We start from the raw sequence: 24,513 nt of genomic DNA on the forward strand, positions 1-24,513 counted from the left end.
AATTAGAACTAGGCTGACATTACACTTCACTTGGTTACAGCCTGACGGTGGATTTTAGTCATTTGGAACCACACGGAAAAAAATTCACCCCATAATCTATTCTTCGATGATAATCACTAACTTTGGGCATGACAGCTTCAGTGTCCACCAATGATGGTAAGTATTTTTCCATTTTCCAAAAAAACATTTCTTCTCCATTCTTTATTCTATCTCAATAGAGTGCTGATGATGACTTTGTGTCTATAATTGCCGCTTGGGATTGAATTTAAGTATTTTTTGGATCCATAATCACTTATACAATTGTCCTCCTCTGGAAGATAGATTCCTCTACAAGCTGGAAGCATCTCTTCTAGGATGGTATTTCTTTTGACTTTGAGAAGCCGACCCTCCATCATGTCATTGCCATCCTTACCTTACTGCCATGCTGTTCTGTTCCAGGAATTACCAAGGTAGAGACCACTGTTTTGTGTTAGAGGCAGAAATGCAAGCATTATCACTGACTTGTTTTCCTTTAAGGGAAATTGGTCATTAGATGAAAATCAAATGACCAAAATTTAACAGCCAAAGAGGAAATGAATTAGCAAATGACTAAACAGTGATATATGTGTAGTAAAATTCCTATGTACATGCAGATAGCTGGGATTTTAAAATATTTTTAATATTTGATATTATTTAAAGTATTTACCAATACTTTAAAATGTGAGACAACAAATTATAGGTGATATGACCAGATAGTTGAATTACCAAAAAAGATTTCTTTCTTTTTTTTTGTTAAGTTTTTTTTTTTTTAGTTGTAATTGGACACAATACCTTTATTTTATTTATTTATTTTCATGTGGTGCTGAGGATCGAACCCAGCACCTGGCAGGTGCTAGGCAAGCGCTCTCCTGCTGAGCCACAACCCAGCCCCACCAACAAGATTTCTTGATGACAAAATGTTCTTGCAGTCTGTTCCTTATATTGCTTAGAAATGGGGACTTTCCTAATAATTTTCTGAATACTGTTAATTACATAGCAATCCTGGCTTTTTTCTTCTGTAATACAGTCCTTCTCTCTCTCTATATATATATATATCTTTCTGTGTGTCTCACACACATGCATAATTTTAGTTTAAAAATATCCGTAATTTAGAGCCAGTTATGATGGTGCATGCCTGCAATGCCCACAACTCTGGAGGCTGAGGCAGGAGGATTGCAAGTTCAAGGCTAGCCTGGGCAAGTTAGTGAGACCCCGTCTCAAAATTTTAAAAAATAAAAAGAGATGGCAATGGAGCTCCGTGGTATAGCACTCCTAGGTTCAATTCCTAGCACCATAAAAAAATCAATAATTTAGAAAAGATTAACAATGAAAAGCAACATTGTTCACCCCATTTCTCACTATTACCATCCTGCTCCCTAGAAGTAAACATTGTAACCATTTTGGGATTTAATTTTCAGGGATTATTTGCAAATTTCCTTTTTTGAAGTTAGATACATGCTATTTCTTTATTGATTTCAGGCATTATCTATGGAAGCTTTATTATGAGATGATGATTAATTTCCCTTATACCCCATAATGTGATGTTTTTAGTGTCTTTCTTGATTCCTTTTTCTTACTGTAAATTTTGTTTGTTTTGTTTTTTATGAGACAGGGTCTCACTATACTGTCCAGGCTGGCCCTGAACTCCTGGGTTCAAGCCACCCTCCTACCTCTGCCTCCTGGGAAGCCAGAACTACAAGCATGTGTGACCAAGATGTCTTTAAAATGTTTTAATATCAATGTAAAAGGAGACCAGAGTTTTACAAGCAGATTTTAGAACACTAATATTCATTTCTAAAATGACATCTTTTCTTTTTAGAAGCCTCAATGTGAATACCTATAAATCTTACAGAACATATTTGTTCCATTTTAACATATCTATAGCTGACAAACATGTACTATAATTTTCAAATCAAAGGCCTCTAGTGGAAACAGTCAAGTTAAAAATGAAGTGTTTTAATTTCATTTTTGGTCTTGAAATCCAGCAAGAGACTCCCTTTCCCCTCACAGCTTAGAAAAAAACACTTCCAATTCCTTTCTAGAGGACTGGTGGTGTTGACAGCTTTTAATTCTCTTTGTCAGCATCTAGACATCCCTGGTTCAGTTTATGTATATTAACGTCACAGTTCCAGTTGCTGAAAATGCCTTATGATTTTCTTCACTTTATTACAATTTGGTATGGCACCTGTCACCAAGGCACAGTGTGGGAAAAGAGCCACCAGGAACACAATGGTCTGACTACAGAGTTAGCCATACACCCTGGGTCTGTCAACTCAGTGAGGATACTAAGGGAAATATAAAATTCTAGGAGGCATGCTTTTTTCCTCTTTATTTTTACTATTTTGAAAAAACACTGCTTAGAACATTCTTGTTCATGTTTCCTAGTGGTGACATACCCTTCCCCAGTAGGGATTGCCAATGAGTGGAACTGCTGGATTATAAACTGCATATTCTACTCCAGAGTGATTAAGAATGTATACGAATTTACATGACTCAAATTTCCAGTAGCATTTGGTGTAGTCAGGTTTTTTTTTTTTTCTTTTTTGGTTACACTTGGACACAATACCTTTATTTTATTTATTTATTTCTATGTGGTGCTGAGAATCAAACCCAGTGCCTTTCATGAGCTAGGCAAGTGCTCTACTGCTGAACCACAACCCCAGCCCCAGTCTTTTTAAATTTGATTACTTTGATAGGTGTGTGTTGGTATTTTATTATGGTTTTAATTCACTTTCACAAGGTTGAACAGAATTTCATGGGTTTTTTGGGGGGTGTTTCTGCCATTTAGATTTCATCAGAATTTCATGGTTTTTTGGGGGGATGTTTCTGCCATTTAGATTTCATCTTTTGAATTAACTGTTCAATTGTTGACTTTTTTCCCCCCTTTTGATGCTGGAGATAAAATCCAGAGCCTTATTCATGTTAAACATGCACTCTACCACTGAGTTCTGCCCCCAGCCCTGTTGTCTTTTTAAGTTGATTTTTAGGAATTCTTTATCTATTGTAGATAGAGCTCATTTGTGGTGACATGTGCCACCAATATCTTCCCCACTACATGGTATTCCTTTTATTTTCTAAGTGACATCTTTTAATAAAGTTCATAATTAATATAGTCCGATCTATCAATCTGTTCCTTTAAGGATATTCTTTGTATTCCATTTTAGGAAGTGTTCCCTAGAGTGGGATGTAGAGCACTTGCCTAGCTTGTATGAGGCCTTAGGTTCAATCCCAGCACCTAGAAAAAAAAAAAAAGTATTCCCTACTTTAAGGACATATATCTTATATTTTCTCCCCGAACCTTTATGTTTTGGGAGACTTGCACTATCACTTATAGAGCTATAATACATCTGGAATTAAATTTGGTTATATATATAGTTTAAACTGTCCAAAAAATCATTCTGGCAGTATTCTGCAATGCTCATTTATGTATGGGATCTGTTTCTTGGGTTTCTTATTCAGTTACATTGATCTGTTAGTGCACTGAACCAATACAACACTCTCTACTACTAAAGCTTTAAAAGAGGTCTTGATAGAATAAATCCTCCCACTCTAGTTTTCTTTGTCATGAGTATTTTGGCTATTTTGTACGTTTAGAATTGTAATATTAGAATATGAGAGTCAAGGTAGCCCTCTTGGTTTCCAGATGGGTTTTTTTGAGACTGTTTATAGCTCAATTTGGAAATATCTGATGTTCTTACAATATTGAATCATAAATATGATGTAGAACTCTTATTTAGGTCTTCTTTAATTTCATTATATTTTTTAGTTTACTGTGTAGAGGTTGTACCCAGTCTGTTTATTCTTGAGAACTTGGTTTTTTGCACTATATAAAATGGTATCTTTAAAAAGTTAATATCTGCTTTGCAACTGGGCTCAATGGCCCACATCTATAGTACCAGCATTCAGGAGGCTGAGATAGAAGGATTTCTTGAGTCCAGAATTTTAAGGCCAGCTTGGGCAACACAGCAAGATCCTGTTAAAAAACAAAAAGGAATATGGACTAGTATACTAGTTTTGGGAACTAGAAAGTGTCTGGTAAATATTAGGTATTATGATTATTACATTTTTTCCCCAGTACTGGGGATTGAACCCAGAGTCTCATGCATGTTATCTACCACTAAACCACGTCACCAGCCCTTTTTATTTTATTTTGAGACACGGCCTCACTTAGTTTCCCAAGCTGGTCTCAAACTTGCAATCCTTCTGCCTCAGCCTCCAGAGGAATTGGAATTACAGATGTGAGCCACCACACTCACATCAATGAACATTTGAAACACATTGCTTTTTTTTTTTTTTTGTGATTCAATTAGGTCCTTTCTGAGGTGGCATCTGTGATTCAGCAGTTCAGAACTTAATGAAGCTGATGACTCTATGACAATGTGGAGAAATCATGACAGAAAATGTGGTTTGTACTGGGGCTGTTAATGCTGTAAAAGAAGTGTGGGAAAAACGAATAAAGAAACACAACGAAGATCTGAAACGAGAGAAGGAATTTCAACACAAGTACTTACTATATTTACTATTTTGGATTAGTGAAAATTCATAATCTCATCATTATAAAAATCACTTATGAAGTGCCTCATTGTTGAATTTTATAGATATTTTTATTTACAGAATGTTCAAAATATACTTAAATACCTGACTCAATTAAATTCTGCCTATGTAACGAGAGTTACAAAAATAATATCTGTGTGTGAGAATAGTAGTTATACTGTGCCCTCATAGGACTTAGCATTCATTAAGGTTTGATTAGTATCACTTGGTCTAATTGTCAGGCTTGTTTTGTGCAGCATTAATCTTTTAGGATCTAAAAAAAGACATCTGGCAGTAGAAGGTACTACTTATTCCCACCTACTTGAGTGGCTTTGAGTTCCAGCAGGATCATCTAATTCCTTGATTGGGGCTATCATTTCCTCTGCCTCCTTGATATCTTACCTACTTTTCTAATTGGTTGTCTTGAAAATCCTCTGCTAATATTTCAGAAATAGCCCATTTCCTCATAGTAAATAATATAAAAATGATGTAATTGAATAGCTAGCATTATGCAATAATTTGTCTCAACTTGCCACACCTATCTTCCTATGAGCTATTCAGAACCTTCATTAAGTTCTGAATAGCTCATAGGAAGATGAGCTATTCAGATTAGAAGGCCACGGGAACCCCATTATCACAATGCACTTGGTAACTAATTAGAAATTTCATGCAACCGAGAGATTAGAACAAACAGACTTTATTAGAAGTATTTTGCAAACCTAAACACATAAAGACAGCAAACATTATACTTGCAGGGTTTTTGTTTTGTTTTCTATTCTTTAAAACCCTCACTGAAAATAAGTTTTTTTTTGTTTTTTTTTAAGAGAGAGTGAGAGAGGAGAGAGAGAATTTTTAATATTTATTTTTTAGTTCTCGGCAGACACAACATCTTTGTTTGTATGTGGTGCTGAGGATTGAACCCGGGCCGCACACATGCGAGGCGAGCGCGCTACCGCTTGAGCCACATCCCCAGCCGCACTGAAAATAAGTTAACACACAAAACTTCAAAAATTCTCAGATGTCAAGATATTTTTGGCAAATAAATATACAAATTAATTAAACCTTATTTTTTGATGACTGCTTTTTAAAAATTATGTACTTTTTAATAGGCTAAATTTGATTCTAAACTTGATTCTAAATTTGATTCCTTTGCTTTTTCATATGTGAAAAAATTTCTAGGGGCTGGGGTTATGACTCAGTGGTAGAGTGTTCCCTTAGCATGCATGAGGCACTGGGTTCAATCCTCAGCACACATAAATATAAAATGAAGATATTGTGTCCACCTGTAACTAAAAAATAAATATTAAAAAAATTTCTAGGATACAAATAGAAAAATTTTTGCATCTTTTTGCTATCTTTATAGTCAGCATAGTATATGCACATTATTCTTATATATGTTTTCAATGGATAAACTATATTTGGTATAGTGCTTGCCTTGAATGTGTGAGGCCTGGGTTGGACCCCCAGTACGGTGACAAACAAAACATTAACTATCTAAGGATTAGTCAGCAGGAAAAAGCACATCAAACCCACAATGTGATACTATTCACAACCACTAGATGGATATAAAAAAAAGTGGGCAATAACAAGTATTGGTGAGGGTGTGGGGAGATTAGAACTCTGATACACAGATGGTGGGGGGTGTAAAATGGTATAGCCAATTTGGAATTTAGTTTCAGTTTGGCAGTTCCTAAAAAGACTAAACATAAAGTTACCATATGACCCAGAAATTATGCTCCTAAAGATATACCCAAGAGAAATAAAAACATATAATCTGTCAAAGGAAAAAATTACAACAATTTAAAGATCTTAATTGGGGACTGGGGATGTGGCTCAAGCGGTAGTGCGCTTGCCTCGCATGCGTGCGGCCCGGGTTCGATCCTCAGCACCACATACCAACAAAGATGTTGTGTCCACCGAGAACTAAAAAATAAATATTAAAAATTCTCTCTCTCTCCCCTCTCTCTCCTCTCTCACTCTTTCTTTAAAAAAAAAATAAAGATCTTAATTGGCTTTCTTTTTAATTCTAGAATTAGGCAACACTTCCATGAAATAGAATACTGTGTTCTGAGGGACTGAACAGAAGAAGTTACTTTCATAGACAGAAAAGGACTGAAAAAAGCAAAAACAAAGTTACTTTCAAACTTTGTTTCTAAGTTGTTTTCTCTGTAAGACAGGAAAAGGAAGATAGAACAATAGAAAATTAATTGGCTAACATTGGATTACTTCAAGTTACCTTCTTTGTACAAGGAGGAAGGCAGAGAGAACTTCACTGCCATTCTAGGAAACTGAATGGAAAGTTGGCTGTTAACTTTCTCTTCTGATTTCTTGGCATGGTCAGATAACAATTTAGTTTCTGTTTTGTGAATTGGAACCTTAGCATGTGTGACTTTATTTTGATTTTTATTCTGTTTTTTTTTTTTTTTTTGAGCTTAATCCAAAATAATGGCCTCATATCTGGGCATGATGACTGTAATTCTAGCTAATTAGGAAGCTGAGGCAGGAGAATTGCAAGTTCAAGGTCAGCCTCTGCAACCTAACAAGACCCAATATAACAAATAAAATAACAAGGACTGGGGATATAGCTTAGTGGTAGAGCATCCCTGGATTCATTTCCCAATACAATAATAATAGCCTAGTAACCTCCCCAAAATTTTAATAGTTCACACAAAAACTTATACCCATACATTTGTAGTAACATTATTCATAATAGCCAAAGAATAGAATTATCCAAATACTAATCAACTGTTGAATGAACAAACATGATAAACTCATCTGATGAAATCATTCTGCCATAAAAAGAAATGAAGTACTGATACATGTTACAGCATGAATGAGCTTTGAATAAAAATATACTAAGTGAAAGATGCCAAACACAGACACACATTGTATGATCCTATTTATATGAAATGTGCAGAATAGGCTATTAGTAATTCCCAGGGAATAGGGAAGGGGTATGGATAAGGAGATTTTTTTGTTTAATGGTAAAGTATTTTGGATTTAGATAATGGTGATGGTTGTATAATGTTGTGAATATACTAAAACCTACTGAACTGTATACTTTAAATGATGCATTTTGTGCTATGTGAATTATATCTTAGTAAAACTATTATAAATAAAATTTATGAAGAATTATGGTCCTTATCAAAAACTTAGCACTGGAAGTATATCTCAGAGGTAGGGCATGCATTTACAATACAAAAAAATTCTTGGCTCAGTCTCTAACACCAAAACAACAACAACAAAAAAATAGTTCTACTGAACCTAAGTTCATCTACTCACCACTCAAAAGCCAATACTTGAGAGATGAGGAGATGGGGTGAAAAAATCAGGTTTATTCAAGAGCCAACAAAATGGAAGATGGAGAGGGCTATCAGCCCCCATCCTCCTCATCAAAGACCATCTTAGGGAACTCATGTATGCAAAAAGACCTTTGTAGAGAGGGAAAGGATGTTCAGGGGGCAGTGGGTAGGTACTTGCTGGGCTGGGTCTTGGTCATCAAGGGCAAGTGTCTCCTTTCTCCCCAACCCCAACTAGAACACTGCAATTGACCTTGGCTTCCTAAGGCTAGTTCCTATAATTTAAAAAAAAAATATCTATTTTTTGGGCTGGGGATGTGGCTCAAGCGGTAGTGCGCTCGCCTGGCATGCGTGTGGCCCGGGTTCGATCCTCAGCACCACATACCAACAAAGATGTTGTGTCCGCCGAGAACTAAAAAATAAATATTAAAAATTCTCTCTCTCTCTCTCTCTCTCTCTCTCTCCCCTCTCTCACTCTCTCTTTAAAAAAAATATCTATTTTATTAGCTGTTGATGGACTTTTATTTATTTGTTTGTTTGTTTGTTTATTTATATGTGGTGCTGAGATTCAAACCCAGAGGCTCACACATGCTGGGCAAACGTCCTACCACTAAGCCCCAGCCCTAGTTCCTATAATTATTTAGATAAACATAACTTTTCTGCAAGTTAAATTTTATAAAAAATTGATGTTTTATGTTAGTTGATGCACAGGACTTAAGAATGGGCTATTATACATTCTAATGTTATCTCAAGGTCACCAGATAATCTGGGTTCTGAAAATCTAAAAAGAAAGATAATAATTTAGATGCTTTTTTTTTAAATTTAGAATTCAAGGCAAGTGGAGGGGAAGTATCTCTACAAAGGACAACTTCTAAAGGATCAGCCACAGTTAAAATAAGGCATTTGTGGTACTAATCATATGTATAACTTTTGCTAAATAAAATCTCATGCTGTTTCCAGATACCATTGAACCAATGTTTTTTTATTTTGGTTTATTTGGGTATTAAGGATTGAACCCAGGGGTGCTTTACCACTAAGCTATATCCCCATCCATTCTTTTTTGAGATAGGGTCTTGCTAAATTGCCCAAGCTGTCCTCCAATTTCTGATTCTCCTGACTCAGTCTCTGGAGTAGCTGGGATTACAGGATTACTGCACCTACCTTCCCAAGTTATTTTTGATGGGCTATTTTATTTTATTTATATGAAAATGAACACTACCTTTGTCATTATCTATAAGTCAAAATGATTACCTGATCTCCTAGGCTAGTGCGGATCTGGGAAGAGAGAGTAAGTTTAACTAAGCTCAAAGAAAAGGTCACCAGGGAAGATGGAAGGGTCATTTTGAAGATAGAAAAAGAAGAATGGAAGGTAAGCTTTATAGAAGTCATATTTTATTTTTCTACTTTTTGCATTTTGTGGAAGAGTTGAAAATGAATCTGAGACTGTGTAATTAATACAGGAATAATCGAAAATTCCTCATCTTCCTCCTCCTCCTCCTCTTCCTCCTCTTTCCTTCTCCTTCTCCCTCTCCTTCTTCTTCTCCTTCTCCTTCTCCTTCTTACTAGAGATTGAACCCAGGGCCTTGTGCATGCTAGGCAAGCACTCTACCAACTGAGCGATATCCCCAGCCCACAATTCTAATATTAATAATACACCAAATGAATCTGGACAACATAAACATTAGAAAACAAACATCACATTTTTTTTTGCAAAAAATCAATTTGCTTTAATCTTGCCTAAATTTAAGTCACATGTGATATTTCTTCTTCTAATACTAATAGGCAGTTTCTCATTTGCCATGAATGGATGACTATCTACCTAATGAAAATTATGTAGCTTTTCCCCCCAAAAAATGCTCAGTTAAAACTTCTCAAAGTGGAAATGAATATCAATTTATCTGTTAGGTGTATCTTCCAGTTCATATGCTTTTTTCCCTCCCTTGCACGTATGCGCATACAGATATACAGTGGCTTCATTATGTTAGATACACTTTAATTTTTTCAAGGGCTTCTAACCCATCAGTGTTTGTTTTTATTGTCATTATTGTTATATATCTCCATGAAAACAAATGCTTACTGAAGGGTTAGAAGCCCTTGTAAAAATGATATATATTTTAATATTTTCTTAGTTGTTGAGAGACCTTTATTTTATTTATTCATTTATATGTGGTGCTGAGGATTGAACCCAGTGACTCACACAAGCCAGACAATTGTGCTACTGCTGAGCAACAGTCCCAGCCCCAATATAGGTATATTTAACTATGTGGTTAGCTCCTTTGTTTTCTTTTCTATTTTACACTGAAAGAGAAAAGGCATAAAATTCAGAATAGTTCAAACTCTTATAATTCCTCACTTAAAAAAATTCTATAAAAATTTTTATGAAATACTTCAAAATAGAAGTAAAAGGGACATTTAAATTATGAACAAAGATGTTTTCCGGATAGTCTCATTTTCAATAGCATATGTAGTCTAGGAAAGCCAGATATAACATGATCTTTAGGATAGACTTCAATGTATGTGCATAACTGACCAAAATGTGTTATTTTTGTTTATTGCATTTAATTGAGGTTGGACGTTTTAGTTAAAAAATAAAAAGCATAAAGATCTTAAAACTCAGTAACACAAAATACTTGGAAATATAACCCATTAAGAGAAAGAAACATTTCTAAATGTTTTCACAAATTAAATAAAATCACACTTCAGGATGGTATAATACTAAAATAGTTTAAGTAATATGTCTCCATTATTTATTTTACTTTAGAGTCTCCCTTCTTCTTTACTGAAGCTGAATCAGCTACAGGAATGGCAAATTCATAGAACTGGTTTGTTGAAAATTCCAGAATTCATTGGAAGATTCCAGAACCTTATTGTGTTAGATTTATCTCGAAACATAATTTCAGAAATACCTCGAGGAATTGGTAAAGATTACTTTTATTCCTGTGCTATTTTATCTTCTTGAAGATGTGCTTATTTTATTGAGTTTTTGATAACATGGAATAAATATATCTTTATATATCTGAATTATAAGAAAATTTTTAAACATTTAGTCTAAATTGAAGTTTCTAGGGGATCCAAGCTACTGGATTTACTGAGGTGATTCAAGATGAGATTTCAATGTGAGCAAAATATCTTTAAAAATATTGTTCTATAGATTTTGAAAACAATATTACTGGTTTAGCTATTCCTCAGACAGGTTGGAAGCAATAAAGAAAAACAGATTTGTCAAATAGAGAGCAAAATTCTCACATGGAAAATTGCTTAGGGTGTAGTTTCTTTGTTTTTATTGTCATTATTGTTTGCAGTGTTGGGGATACAACCCAGGCCCTTGTGCATGCTAGGCAAGCCCCTTACCATTGAGCTACACTCCAGCCCAGGATGTACATAAAACAGAATGAAAATAAGTTTTTGTTTTGTTTTTTCCCCATGGCACTGATAAATCTATCCATTATTAAAAGAAGAGGCAGGATGCAGACTGGGAACAGGGAAGAATATAAGAACTCTGAATTTGCCAATACACAAATAATTTCTGCTGTAATTACTCAGGAAAACAGTACTTTATGTCCATCTTCTTTCTATTGTGCACTGTTTTTTTTTTTTTTTTTTTTGTAGGACTGCTCACTAGACTTCAGGAACTGATTCTGAGCTACAACAAAATCAAGACTGTCCCCAAGGAATTAAGTAATTGTGCCAGCTTGGAGAAACTAGAACTGGCTGTTAACAGAGATATATGTGATCTTCCTCAAGAGGTCAGAAAGCTCTAAATGCCTAAGATGTTATTTTCCCTCTACTGGAACTTTGCTTTTCAATTATGTGATTGTTAAAAATGAAACTAAAAAGAAAATGCTACAAATTTTACTTCAGAAAAATATTTAGTGAAGATTATTTCCTATTATTATAAAGCAGGTTTTTAATTAGAGAAAAATCTATTTAGCATAACTTCTATTATTGTCACAGTGATACTGAAAGCTTGGTCCTTGTCCCTGAAGCTAATCCAATAACGAGGACAAGATTTTTGAGAAAAAAGAAAAAGGTTTTATTGATTTGCTGGCAAATGATAAAATATAGTGGACACACATCTTAGAGACTGTGATTCTAACTGCCAGGGGGAAAAAGAATAGATATAATTAGTTGTTCAACTTATATTCTTTGAGAAAGCTGTTTTTCCAGGTTCCAGGCTGGCATTTCTTCATTGTTGGGGGAATGAAGCAGAAAGATTGATAGCAGTGACTTCGGACAGGAATAATGTCACTCTTGCTTCCCCAGGGTTAGGGAAGAAAGAGGAAGAAAAGGGAGGGGAAAATATATTAGTTTAAAAAGAAGCCACTAGTGGTGAAGCAACAAGGTTTATATTTAAAGCATAGGGTGGAATCATGTATGACAGTACTGAGGTTGTTTTTTGTCTAGACTGTCATCTCCTTGAAGGCCAGAATAAGAGTTTTATTTATTTAAATTCCTAGAATTGGGTTGGGGTTGTGGCTCAGAGGTAGAGCACTTGCTAAGCATGTGTGAGGCACTGGGTTCGATCCTTAGCATCACATAAAAATAAAATATTGTGTCCACCTGTAACTAAAAAATAGATATTAAAAAAATAAATTCCTAGAATTGAGGGCAATCCTAGGTTATTGTGGTTACTTAATAAATGCTTTTTAGAATGAATGATTATTATAAAGCACAGAAAATGTGGTGACAGAAAAACTTTTTACTAGTTGGTTTTTGCGACAGAGGTGAAGTATAAGGCATGAATTCTAGGAAATCTATTTCTGGCTAGCTTCCTAGGCTCTTCAAACTTTGATTTGGCATGATGTCATTGCTTAAACCAAATTGATCATATAAATATAAAGACATTTGCATTGCTTTCTATATATTAATGCTCTTAGAATCAGCCATGGAAATGTCCAATGTCTTGAAAACAATCATGACTTTATAAAATAATAGCTAAGAAAAATAATGAAACCCAAACTAAAAATCTATTCCCTTTTCCTATTTATCTTGAGAGCATATCAGACTTTTTCCACAAGAGTGAACATGTAGCCAATAATAACTTCTCTTGCAAGTAAAACATAGTATATATGTTCCATAATATAATAGTTGCATTTAATGAAACATATGCCCTTCCATATGGTGAAAATTATCACATGGAAAATTTCTTTACACACACAGAAAGATCAGTAAATCTTTTTTTCTAATCCTTGTGACTTTGTTTCTAGGATTGGCTGTCACTAACAAGTTGTGTGAATTTATGTATGTCTATAAACCAGTTTATCTTAGTTTCTTCCCTTTAGGAGACTGGTTACATAGGAATAAAAATATTGAGCTGGGATTGTTCCATTCCAAAGTGTGGCCTTTAAGTAACTCTGTGTCCTTGGATACACTTTACACTTTAGATCTCAGTTTTCACATATGCAAAATTAGAATTGTCATATTATCATTACTTTATTATCTTTTCAATCATCTAAAGTCAACATTTTATTACTACTGAAAAATCAGCAATTGGAGACTCATCTGTCCTATTTTTTTTAATACTTATTTTTTAGTTGTAGTTGGACACAATACCTTTACTTTTATTTATTTTTATGTGGTGCTGAAGATCAAACCCAGGGCCTCGCACATGTTAGGCGAGCGCTCTACCACTGAGCCACAATCCCAGCCCTGTCCTATGATTTACACGCTGTTTACATATAAATATGTAAATGATAATGTTAAAACAATCTTTTTATATGCTATTTGAACCATTTGGAAATTTATGAAATGTGATGACAGATTTTGAAAATGTTTATTTGGGACTTGAATTCTAAATCTGGAGAAACATCATCACCTACTAGACAGAACCTCCTGGGTTTTTGTACAATTTACAAAACATTGTATTTGTGTACTTTTTGTTGTGGTACAGATATTGCAGAAGAAATGAACATGCCTCAAGAGAAAATAAAACATAGCCACTTCCCACAAATGGATAATATTTTTGTAAAAGTCAATGAAATTCTTGCATATTGAAACTTCCACTAGAATGTAAAAAGAGGAAGAAATTGTGTGGTTTTTAATTCCATAAAATCTTGAGTTCTCTTCATAGATCTATCACTCCTAGTTATATGACCTGTTTGAGACATTTGATTCACAATGAAGCCCAAACTAAATGGACATTCACATCGTTTGGTTGATGTCAGAATTAGTCACTTGTTGCTGGGGGTGTAATCCTAGGACATCAGGAGGCTGAGGCAGGAGGCATGAGTTCAAAGCTAGCCTCAGCAATTTAGTGAGGTTCTAAGGAACTCAGTGAGTCCCCTTCTCTAAATAAAATATTAAAAAGGGCTGAGTGTGGGCCCTGGTTGTGGCTCAGCAGTAGAGTGCTCACCTAGCACATGCGCGGCCTTGGGTTTAATCCTCAGCACCACATAAAAATAAATAAATAAAGGTACTTTGTCCAACTACAACTGAAAAATAAATATTTATTTTAAAAAAAGGAGCTGGGCATTTTTACCCTATATACATGTATGATTACACTAGTGGAGTGACTCTGAACCATGTACAACCAGAGGAATGAGAAGTTCTGCTCCATTTGTGTACTGTATGTCAAAATGCATTCTACTGTAAAATAAATTGGAAAAAAAAAGGGCTCAGTAGTTAAGTGCCTCTGGGTACAGTGGTAGGCTCGGTGTCATGGCACATGCCTGTAATCCAATTTGATATTGACATAAATATATAAATATATAAGTCATTAGACACAAACTTTCAATAAAGAAAACTGTTGTTTTGAAGATTAAGTTTCCCCATATAATTCTCAACTACTGAATGAAATGAAAACATGATACTAAATAGTTACTCTCACAGTGGGGAAAAAACTTTTACCACACAGGCCCTGTTAACTCTGGAACTAGATTATTGTGGAAGATAAATTTTCTTTGAGTAGATGCAATTTCTTTCTTCTTTTCTCCTTTATTTGGACCTGGGGATTGAACCCAGAGCCTTGCACATGCTCAGAACACACTCTACCACTGTGTGGAATTATATCCCTAGTCCCAAATAGGTACAATTTCTTTGAGAGTTTTTCATATCACTGGAGTTTGTTTATTCAGCTTTATTTTTATTTTTAGTTTGTTCTGGCCTACTGTGCTTAAATTTTTTAAAGCCCAAGTGCAATACAAATGTTCATTGATATGATGTATCTCCTTTACCAATGTGAGTCTTCTAGGAATTTACATTGTAGACATTTATTTTGAAAAACCTTGCTTTCCTCTTCAGCTCAGCAGTCTGTTAAAACTAACTCACCTTGATTTGAGTATGAACCAATTTACTACAATCCCTCCTGCTGTGTTGAACATGCCTGCCCTTGAGTGGCTGGACATGGGAAGCAACAGACTTGAACAACTTCCTGATGCCATAGAAAGGTAAAATGAGTAACTTTTTATGCTACTGACAAATGCCTTAAAACCATCTGTGAAAAATAGGACCTAACAAGACAAAGGAGATGCCAAGTATAATCAACCAGAACAGATCCATTTAGTTTGAAATATGCTGTCTTTAAACAGAATTATTTCATTGATTCTAAATAAGTGAAAGGAATTTGGGATGGAAAATCTGGCTATCTGACTTCAAGACATTAACAGAATATACCATAGTGAGAACAACATTGCTTAGTGAATGCAAGGTATTGTGTGCTTTATGAAAGAATGGGAAAACCAAGCACAGAGATGTTTAGCAAACTAGCCTAAGGTTAGTTAGTAATCATCTAATTTGTTAGGATTTGAACCCAGGCATGCTGGCCCATTCCATGCTGTTAACCATTATGCATTAATGCCTTCTTCTGAACAAGCATGTTAATATTTTCTGATTTTTCTCTTAAGAGTCCAATAACAGCAGAAACTAAGAAAAATGAAGAAAACTAAAATATTTTTATTTCATTTTTACTACCATATGATACGAGAGCTATATGGTAGAGATTAATTCCACATGTAGTTTCCTCTAATAATCAGGTAATCTAAAGTCATTAATCTAAGTAGCGGGGTGTGGTGGCACATGACTATAGCCAGAGACTATGGAGACTGAGGCAGGAGAACACAAGTTCAAGGTTAGCCTCAGCAACTTTGCAAGACCCTGTCTCAAAATAAAAAGGAGTTGGGATATAGTTTAGTAGTAAAAGGGCCCCTGGGTTCAATTGCCAGCATTAAAAAACAAAACAAAACAAAAAATAAAAAGAAAAAGAAAAAAGTATGTTGGCTAAAAGACATATTATAGGAACCAGGAGTGGTGGTGCATGCCTGTAATCCCAGCAGCTCCGGAGGCTGAGAAAGGATTGGGAATTCAAAGCCAGCCTCAGCAACAGCAAGGCACTAAGCAACTCAGTGAGACCCTGTCTCTAAATAAAATACAAAATGGGGCTGAATATGTGGCCAAGTGTCCCTGAGTTCAATCCCTGGTACTGCCTGCCCCCCCGCCAAAAAAAAAGACATATTACAGGGCTGAGGTTGTGGCTCAGTGGTAGCGCTCTTGCCTAGTATGTGTGAGGCACTGGGTTCGATCCTCAGTACCACATATAAACAAATTAATTCATTAATTAAATAAATAAAATAAAACAAAGGTTAAAAAAAACAACAAAAAAAGGCATATTACAAAAGAGGACATTTGATTTTTAAGGTAATAAGAACCTAGTTTTTCATATTATATATGACTAATCACAGAAATCTCTTTTATTTCTTCAGAATGAAAAGTCTGCATACATTTTGGCTACAACGGAATCAAATAACATGCTTGCCAGAAACAATCAGCAATATGAAAAACCTGGGCACCATTGTTCTCAGCAACAATAAACTGCAAGATATTCCACTATGCATGGGAGAAATGGAAAATCTGAGGTAAAAATTGTAAGATACAAAATGACATGTTCATTTCTGGCCACAGAACAAAGTAACATAAGTTGTTTATATTAATAAATTGGATCCTTACTTGTAAGAATGGATATATTTTAAACAATCTTTGTCAATGTTAAAATTCTGTAATTTGATGCTTTGGATTCATATAATACTGGAATAAATTATTCAAGAAAGATACTTGAAACTAAGTACCGAGATTGATCATTTTTAAGAAATATCTTATGTTGGTGGCATTTTCACAAAAATTATCTTCATACTGCTAGCAATTCTCATCAGCAACATAAAAACTAAAAGTTTTCACCAATAAAATAGTGATTATTTTCCTCTTAATTACAAATGGACAGAAAACTCTTACCAATAAAAAACAGATATAATTTTTATTAGTTATTATCAGGACTCCATGAAAACAGATATAATTTTTATTAGTTTTATCAGAACTCCATCATGTTTTTTTTTCAAAATTTAATTTTCAGACAAAATAATAGACATTAAATCCAAAAACTGGTACAAATCATCCTTCATTCATTCACTTATTCAGCAACTATAAGCCTTGTGCTAGATGGTAAAAACACATTTATAGATCTGTATAAAACAGATCTATAAAATAGGCAGAAACTAAATTCATAGCATTATTTATTTAAGATGCATTAAAAGTGCTCTTTAAACTGTATCACATTAAATATATGCTATGAAATAATACTTCTTTTACTAAGCTTAGAAAATAAGTTGTCTAAAGCTAATATTTTTTTCTTCTAGGAAAGAAACTTAAAAGATTCTTGGGATATATCACATCTCACCAAGATGTTCAGTTATTGAAATCAGTTAAAAAAAAAGAGTAATTTAGTATATTGTCATTTGATCTTTCTCCAGGAAAATAAATGTACACTTCCATGGCATCTATAAAAATATTGTTTTTTGGTGAACTGCTAGGTTTGTCAACTTCAGAGACAACCCACTGAAACTGGAAGTAACACTTCCTCCCAGTGAAAGCGTAGATGAAGAGGAGGAACGGGAATTATTTGGCCTTCAATTTATGCACACATACATACAGGAATCACGGAGAAAAGCAGGTAGGAGATTTGTATATAACATAGATCAAGATTCTTTTTGGTAAGGAATGTGTATATAATTTGCTCCTAACTTTCTGAGTTCTTTTATGGATTTCTCATTCCATCTTTCCTTTTCTACCAAATTCTGGTCTTTTGGCCAATATTGTAAGAGGAAAAGAAAGTAAGATTCCACACTGTTTATAATTCTGATAAGGATTAGGAGAAAAGTTGTAAAAATATTAAAAAAGCTGGGCATGGTGGCGCACACATGTAATTCCAGTGGCTCGGGAAGCTGAGACAGAAGGATCACAAGTTCAAAGCCAGCCTTAGCAAAAGCGAGTGCTAAGCAACTCAGTGAGACCCTGTCTCTAAATACAAAATAGGGCTGGAGGTGGGGCTCAGCGGTTGAGTGCCTCTGTGTTCAATCCCTGGTACCCCTCCCCACCAAAAAATTCAAAATATTTCAAATGGAGTCAGGAAATAAATTCTTTGGCCAAGTACCTGAAGACACTATTCCTAGGGCTTTACTACCTTTTTCTACCAGCTTGCCATATCTGTCATTTTGAACACCTGCATTTCTTTTTCTAGAATCCACAAATAGCAAAATACTATTTTACTTATAGTGAAAAATATTATAAGAACAGATTTTGACAGAATGAATGTGAGGTTTTGATATACAATTGATTAGGTCTCTTATAATTTAGAATGAAACTTTTTTTAAATTATGAAAGCCTTTATATTAAGTCAAGATTAGGGGAATAGGGCAAAGAGCTCAATTCTCTGTTAATAAAAGCAATGAATCAGGTGTGGTGGCATACAACTGAAATCCCAGTAACTCAGGAGGCTGAGGCAGGACAATTAAATTCAAGGCCACCCTCAGTAATTTAGTAAGACCCTGTTTCAAAATAAAAAAATAAAAAGGGACAGGGATGGAGATCAGTGGTAAAGCATCCCTGGATTCAATTCCCATAAAAAGTAATCAAATGATAGCATAGTAATAGAAATCATACTGGGCCCAGTTGCATAGGGAAGCTCCTCAGGAGGCTGAAGCATGGTTCCAAGTTTAATACCAGCCTAGGCAATTTAGCAAGGCACTGTTGTGTTGTACATACTGCTATTTAAAATTTAAAAAGAGCTGTGAATGTGGTTCAGTGTAAGAATACATGCCTAGCATACCTGAAGCCCTGGGTCCAATCCCCAGTACTAGGGGAGGAAAAAAAAATAAATAAATCATGGCTTTATAATATACTAAAATGTGAAGTTTGAAGACTTTTTAACTCAATAGATTTTAGTTCAACTCAATGGAATGTTGAAGTAGTCATTAGAAACAGGGCATGGTGGTATTCTTCCTGTAATCCAGTGACTGGGGAAGCTGAGGCAGAAGGATCTTAAATTTAAAGCCAGCCTCAGCAATTTAGTGAGCCCCTGTCTCAAAATAAAAAAAAATAAAAAGGGCTGGGTATGTAGCTCAGTGGTAGAGCACCCCTGGGTCCAATCCCCAGTACCAGAGGGGTGGGAGTGGAGGGTTAGTGTTTAGGTCTCCTGTAGCAAGGCCACAGAAGCAATAGCATGGATACAGGTTGGGAGGTAAACAAAAAAGTTCTAATACTGTGGGGTCTAGTTTTAGAAAGGATAAATTAAAGACAAGTAGGAAACTGAACTGCATCAGTATGATAATTTTTGGATATGTATGTATGTCTTATGAAACATAGGAAACATAACACATTATATTAGTTGTTGAATATCTTTTATTTGTGGGCATAAATTGTTGAATGATACAAAATAAACCTTATGATACAAATGAATATTTCTAATAATAAAATGAGGTTAACTATTGAAGGATGTATAATCTTGTTCTTTTGACTGGGGAAATGAGTAACTAAAAAAATTATCACACTATCTTACTTTAATAAGATTTGGCCTAAAACATACAAGAAGAGAAAAAAAAAGTAACAATTTAAACAAAGAGGAGATAAAATAAAAGCCCTCCTATTAAAGTTGTTAAAAATAGATCTATGATTACTACTACTAGTAATTAATATTTGAGTACTTAAGTTTGTGCATGGAACCATTCTAAGCATTTTACTTGTGTTAGCTTACTTGATGCACACAACAACCTTGTGAGGTAGGTTTTATTATTATTATTATTACTGCCATCCCCATTAAGAGGAGAAAATTGAGGCACAAAGAGATTAAGTAGCTTACCCAAGGGTCACACAGTAAGAGGTGATAGGATTGGAATTTGAACCTAGGCAGTTTGACAAGACATAAGTAGAAAGGTTGAAATGAAAAATGGGCTACAATTTTTCAATTATTTACAATTCTACAGGATACATATAGCTATTTCAGAATCTCATAATATCTAAAATTAATAATTCTGGATCTTTGTCTTGGCATATGATCAATAATTAAGAAAATGTTTACAAATAAATGCATAAACAAATCAAGGATAAAATATGAGCGTAACATTCCTACTATATGTTTGGTTTAATATTTGCTTCTGCATAAAAACCACTTATCAGTTAAATAAGGCCTAAGTGTGAGAAGGTTTTGGTTTCATCATCTGATTTCTGTTTTAGTCCAAATTATTTTCTCCAAAAAACAGAGATCATACTTAAAGTTTGAACTTACATATGTAAAAAAAAACTCCTGGTAAAAGATATAAGCTACCAAGTTAACTTGATAAATTATTTGCAAATTTCAAATTTAATTTTTGGTTTATGCTTGTATAACTAGATAATCTAGTTATAATTATCCAACAGCACAAAAATGAAGTGAAACTTTTTTTTTTTTACTTAAAAATATTTCTTCAGTTTTGGTGTTTGTCCTGGAAAAATTCTAATAGTATATAAATATAGGTATGGCTCTGGTAGTCTGAAAGTGATTGTATTTACTGACTGTGAACATCTCTGAATCTGTTTGCATTTGAGAAAAAGTACAGTTGATTATCACCTCCAGATCTGCATAGAAAAGAAGTCCTCACATTGCCAAATTCTCAGGTTGGCCCTTGTTACAAACTGACAATTGGTCATTATGTTTTGAACTTGAGACACAAAAAATATTAAATATAATCAAAGGAAAAATATATCTCCCAAATAAATGCAAATAGAAATAGAAACTTAACATGTTAATTAATATGTTGATGTACTATGTGTGTTTCAGATGATGAAGACAATTGTTTGATTACTTCACCAACTTCTATAAATACTGATGAATAATGTAATTCAAAATGCCCTGCCGAAGAGGATTATTTGGGGGAATTTGATGAATTATTTGGACCTCTGAAGTAAAAAACAAGGTTATTGCCAAAGTTTAATGAGGCCACAGTAGTTTTAAAGTTTACATTATTTGCTATTTAAATTATATTTTTGTGAATATAAAAATATAATTAAAAATTTTTTTTGGTGGAAGACAGATGATGTTCAAATTTCTTTCCTATTAAGCAGTTGTTTCTGGTGAAGAATGAATTGGTAAAGCAGTTAACAATACATTTTCCAAAGATACCAAAGGGTCTGTATAGTATTGTAAAGCAGGATTGAATCCCTTCTGCTGTAAATACTGGATTCGACCTTGGTCAATCAGCAATTTACAAAGATGCCCTATTTTCTTCTTTTCTTCAACAGTAAGAAGCCTAAATGGAATAAACACACACACAAAATTAACACTTTGTAAGCTTTTAAAAAACTTTTAGTCACTTGTAATTATTGAAAAACTGTTAAATATCCCACATTATACTGAGTACTATATTCCATCTTCCAAGGCACATTTACCTTATAACCTTAATAAAAATGCATGTATTTTAAGTTACTCTAAAAAATTACACTGTATGTTCTTAGGAATAAACTGTTGGCAATAATCATCTAAGAAGAAAGTAGTCCCCACTTATCCACAGTTTCATTTTCTGTAGTTTCTGTAACCTGTGGTTAATTGTGATCTGAAAATATTAAATGGAAAATTCCTTTCAATAATTCATTAGTTTTAAAGAAGTGATGTTCTGAATAGCATGATGAAATCTTTTGCCCTCCCACTCCTTCCCACCTGGGGTATGATGATCCCTTTGTCCAGCATATCCACACTGTATATATTACCTGACCATCAGATAGGTGTTTAGTAGCCATTTCTGTCATCAGATTGACTGTGGAGGTATTACAGAGCTTGTATCCTATCTGTGGTTTCAGGCATCCACTGGGGGTCTTAGAATGTATGCCCCATGGATAAGTGGGGGACAACCGTATAGCAATAATAAAATATTTCCCCTTTAGTGTTCAGCATTACAAAGTAGTCACTTACCCAGGCAAACTCTCAGAGCTGTCATCTGTGACTCTGTATCCTCCTTCATCATGCTCTTCGCTATCATCATTTTGATTATCTTTTCTCTTTGTGGTAATATTTGAGGCTTCGAAAGATGTTTTCTGCATCCCACAAGTCGCCCAACTACTCATTCGCTGGAAATAGTGGAATTCTACTGCTCCAAGGCCTAGGGCCCTGAAATATTCTTTGCCCACATAATGTCTCCAATCACACCTGTGGTGACAACAGAGTGCAATAACAATGCCAGCCACAGGGGTCCACTTCTCTGGGACATTTTTTTCATTTCCTTCCTTGGCCAAAGTGTTAATTTCTTTTTCTGTTTTATCATTCTTTATTCGTTTGGCTAAAGGTTCTTCATTCCTTTCCTCAAAACTGGCAGCATAGGTTTCAACCAAACATCGTAATGCAAGATCTGCAAACACAATTATGTTGCCCCCCCCAAACCATCATCTTTAAAATAAATATTTTTTATATTTCTTAAACAGTATGTTTTTTAAAAACCCAACAACAAAAATCTACTTAGCTTTATATATGTAATAATCCTATCATAAAGTATCAACTTTGTTCAAATCTGCTTTTTTTCTATCTTCTTATTTTTTCTAGTGACTAATTTTGCATAAAATCTATTTCCCAATAAAACTATCCAAATTTAAGGTCTACAATTAAAAAAAAAAAACCTTTTGTCTAACTATTTGAATTGTCTCCCATTTCCCTACCCTGGCTGAGGAAATGATTTGTATAGAAAACATCTATTTACCTATACTTGCATTCCAGCTTAAGAAACTTGAGCTTAAGAAACTCAAAGTAAGAAGTAAAGAACAAAGGCAATTTTGCTTAACATAGTGATGCTAATTTTGAGTTAGAAGATAATCACAGCAAATAGCAATGAATTGAAGAGTAGAGAACAGGGTGATCAGAACATGGAAAGTAGGCCTCTCTGAGTAGTCTTACTGTGTTTATGCATTCATTCTGCAAATATTTTCTGAATGCCTTTCATGTGCAAAACATTGAGGATGCAATGATGATTAATATACCCAAACTTAGAGGATTATGTATGCTATATTAAATGAAAACATTTTAGTACATTTTAAAACTAAAAAACAAACAAAAAAACCCAAAGATTTTTGATGAGTATGGATATTTTCCACTGAGAACTACTATACTGTTGACAATATTGGAAAGACCATAATTATATACTGTAAAACCCATATTTTCTGATTAGATTGTTATATTGTGTCTGCTCAATTAAAAACAAACATATATTTAAAATTTTTATTGCCCTAAGATGTCACAATATTAAATGATCTGATATTTGCTAGTAAATTTAGTTCAATATATGAATTTAAGTCAACAAACATTATTGGAAACCTATTATTTGGATAAGGTGATAGTCAATCTTTTATTTATTTATTTATTTATTTATTTATTTATTTATTTATTTATTTATTTATGGTATAAGGGCACAACAGTTTTAAAACAAACACCAGTCTTCACAAAATAATTTTAATACTTTGTAATCTATTATTTCTTAAACAGTTTTATCACAATTCTTTCTGCATATCTTTACCTTATTATATTTTACTTATCTGTTTATATATCTAATTCTTGCAGATGCTATGAATTTTTTGAAACTAAGGCATACACTATGCTACTAAAATGCTAATACAATTTTATTTCTTTCTCTCTTTTTATTTTTGAGGCAGGGATTTTGCTGTTGCTCAGCTCAAGTGATGCGCCTGCTTTAGCCTCCTGAGTAGTTGTGCCATTGTGCCTGGCTCCACAAATTATTATTTTCTAACAAAATATATTCAGTCACTATTTTATTTATATTTAACTTAAGTAAATGATTTTCAGAAATGAGAATAATCAGAAAAATTATTAAAAGAATTAAATAATTTCAGAATTAAAAGGATCTTTATCAGTCTAGCTCAACCTCTTTTTTTTATAGCGCTCTAAAGGGATAAAGCTGTACACCCAAAAAAGGACAAAGAAACACAGCAAATTAGTGGCCAAGATTATTCATTCATTCAAATTCACTAAGTTTCTGTTATATATTGAGCATTGTATTAGCATATGCCTTATTTTCAAAAAATTCACAGGATACTGGCAGAATTAAATAAACAGACATAAGTGAAATATAATTAGGTAAAGATACCACAGAGGCAGGGCTCAGTGGCACATGCCTGTAATCCAAGCAGCTCGGAAGGCTGAGGCAGGAGGATCATGAGTTCAAAGCCAGTCTCAGCAACGGTGAAGTGCTAGGCAACTCAGTGAGACTCTATCTCTAAATAAAATACAAAATAGGGCTAGGGATGTGGCTCAGTGTTTGAGTACCCCTGAGTTCAATCCCTGGTAGCCTCTCCAAAAAACCAAAAACAAACAAACAAAAGAGGGTATTGTGATAATACTAAGGAGGCAGATCTTATTTAAGAAGAC

The 24,513-nt window shown here is 34.1% G+C and overlaps 2 protein-coding genes across 5 annotated transcripts in view; one reads left to right on the top strand and one right to left on the bottom strand.

The window, feature by feature from the left end:
* LRRC39 (leucine rich repeat containing 39) lies at positions 1-21,180 on the top strand. 2 transcript variants are annotated; one of them, XM_081308876.1, is made up of 10 exons: positions 30-156; positions 322-449; positions 4,329-4,521; positions 9,114-9,219; positions 10,612-10,768; positions 11,460-11,596; positions 15,090-15,235; positions 16,547-16,699; positions 17,648-17,787; positions 20,929-21,180. In XM_081308876.1, exons 3-10 carry the CDS (start codon positions 4,409-4,411, stop codon positions 20,982-20,984), a joined length of 1,008 nt encoding a protein of 335 aa, XP_081165002.1. In that variant the 5' UTR covers positions 30-156; positions 322-449; positions 4,329-4,408; the 3' UTR covers positions 20,985-21,180. The 2 variants fall into 2 exon arrangements, with proteins under 2 accessions (XP_081165001.1, XP_081165002.1); XM_081308875.1 differs by lacking the exon at positions 322-449 and having other exon boundaries at positions 1-156.
* Positions 21,022-24,513, bottom strand: part of TRMT13 (tRNA methyltransferase 13 homolog) — a 21,453-nt gene continuing 17,961 nt past the window's right edge. For 2 of the 3 annotated variants that reach the window (XM_081308869.1, XM_081308870.1), the window contains 2 exons: positions 22,057-22,489; positions 21,022-21,397 (listed from right to left, as the gene is read on the bottom strand). In XM_081308869.1, coding sequence (XP_081164995.1) covers positions 21,205-21,397; positions 22,057-22,489 — 626 coding nt within the window. In that variant the 3' untranslated portion in view covers positions 21,022-21,204. Of the gene's footprint in view, positions 21,398-22,056; positions 22,490-24,513 lie in introns of those variants that run through there. The other variant, XM_081308871.1, reaches the window with a different exon arrangement.

The sequence above is a fragment of the Spermophilus citellus genome (genome assembly GCF_964194105.1).
Source record: "Spermophilus citellus genome assembly, chromosome: 9".
NCBI classification, from domain to species: domain Eukaryota; kingdom Metazoa; phylum Chordata; class Mammalia; order Rodentia; family Sciuridae; genus Spermophilus; species Spermophilus citellus.

What these genes read in the sequence shown, in the direction of transcription:
- LRRC39 (XM_081308875.1), top strand. Translation starts at nt 4,409, where the DNA reads ATGACAGAAAATGTGGTTTGTACTGGGGCTGTTAATGCTGTAAAAGAA. An exon ending in TAGAAAAAGAAGAATGGAAG is followed by an intron (nt 9,220 to 10,611) that starts GTAAGCTTTATA and finishes ATTTTACTTTAG; the next exon opens with AGTCTCCCTTCTTCTTTACT. An exon ending in AGAAATACCTCGAGGAATTG is followed by an intron (nt 10,769 to 11,459) that starts GTAAAGATTACT and finishes TTTTTTTTGTAG; the next exon opens with GACTGCTCACTAGACTTCAG.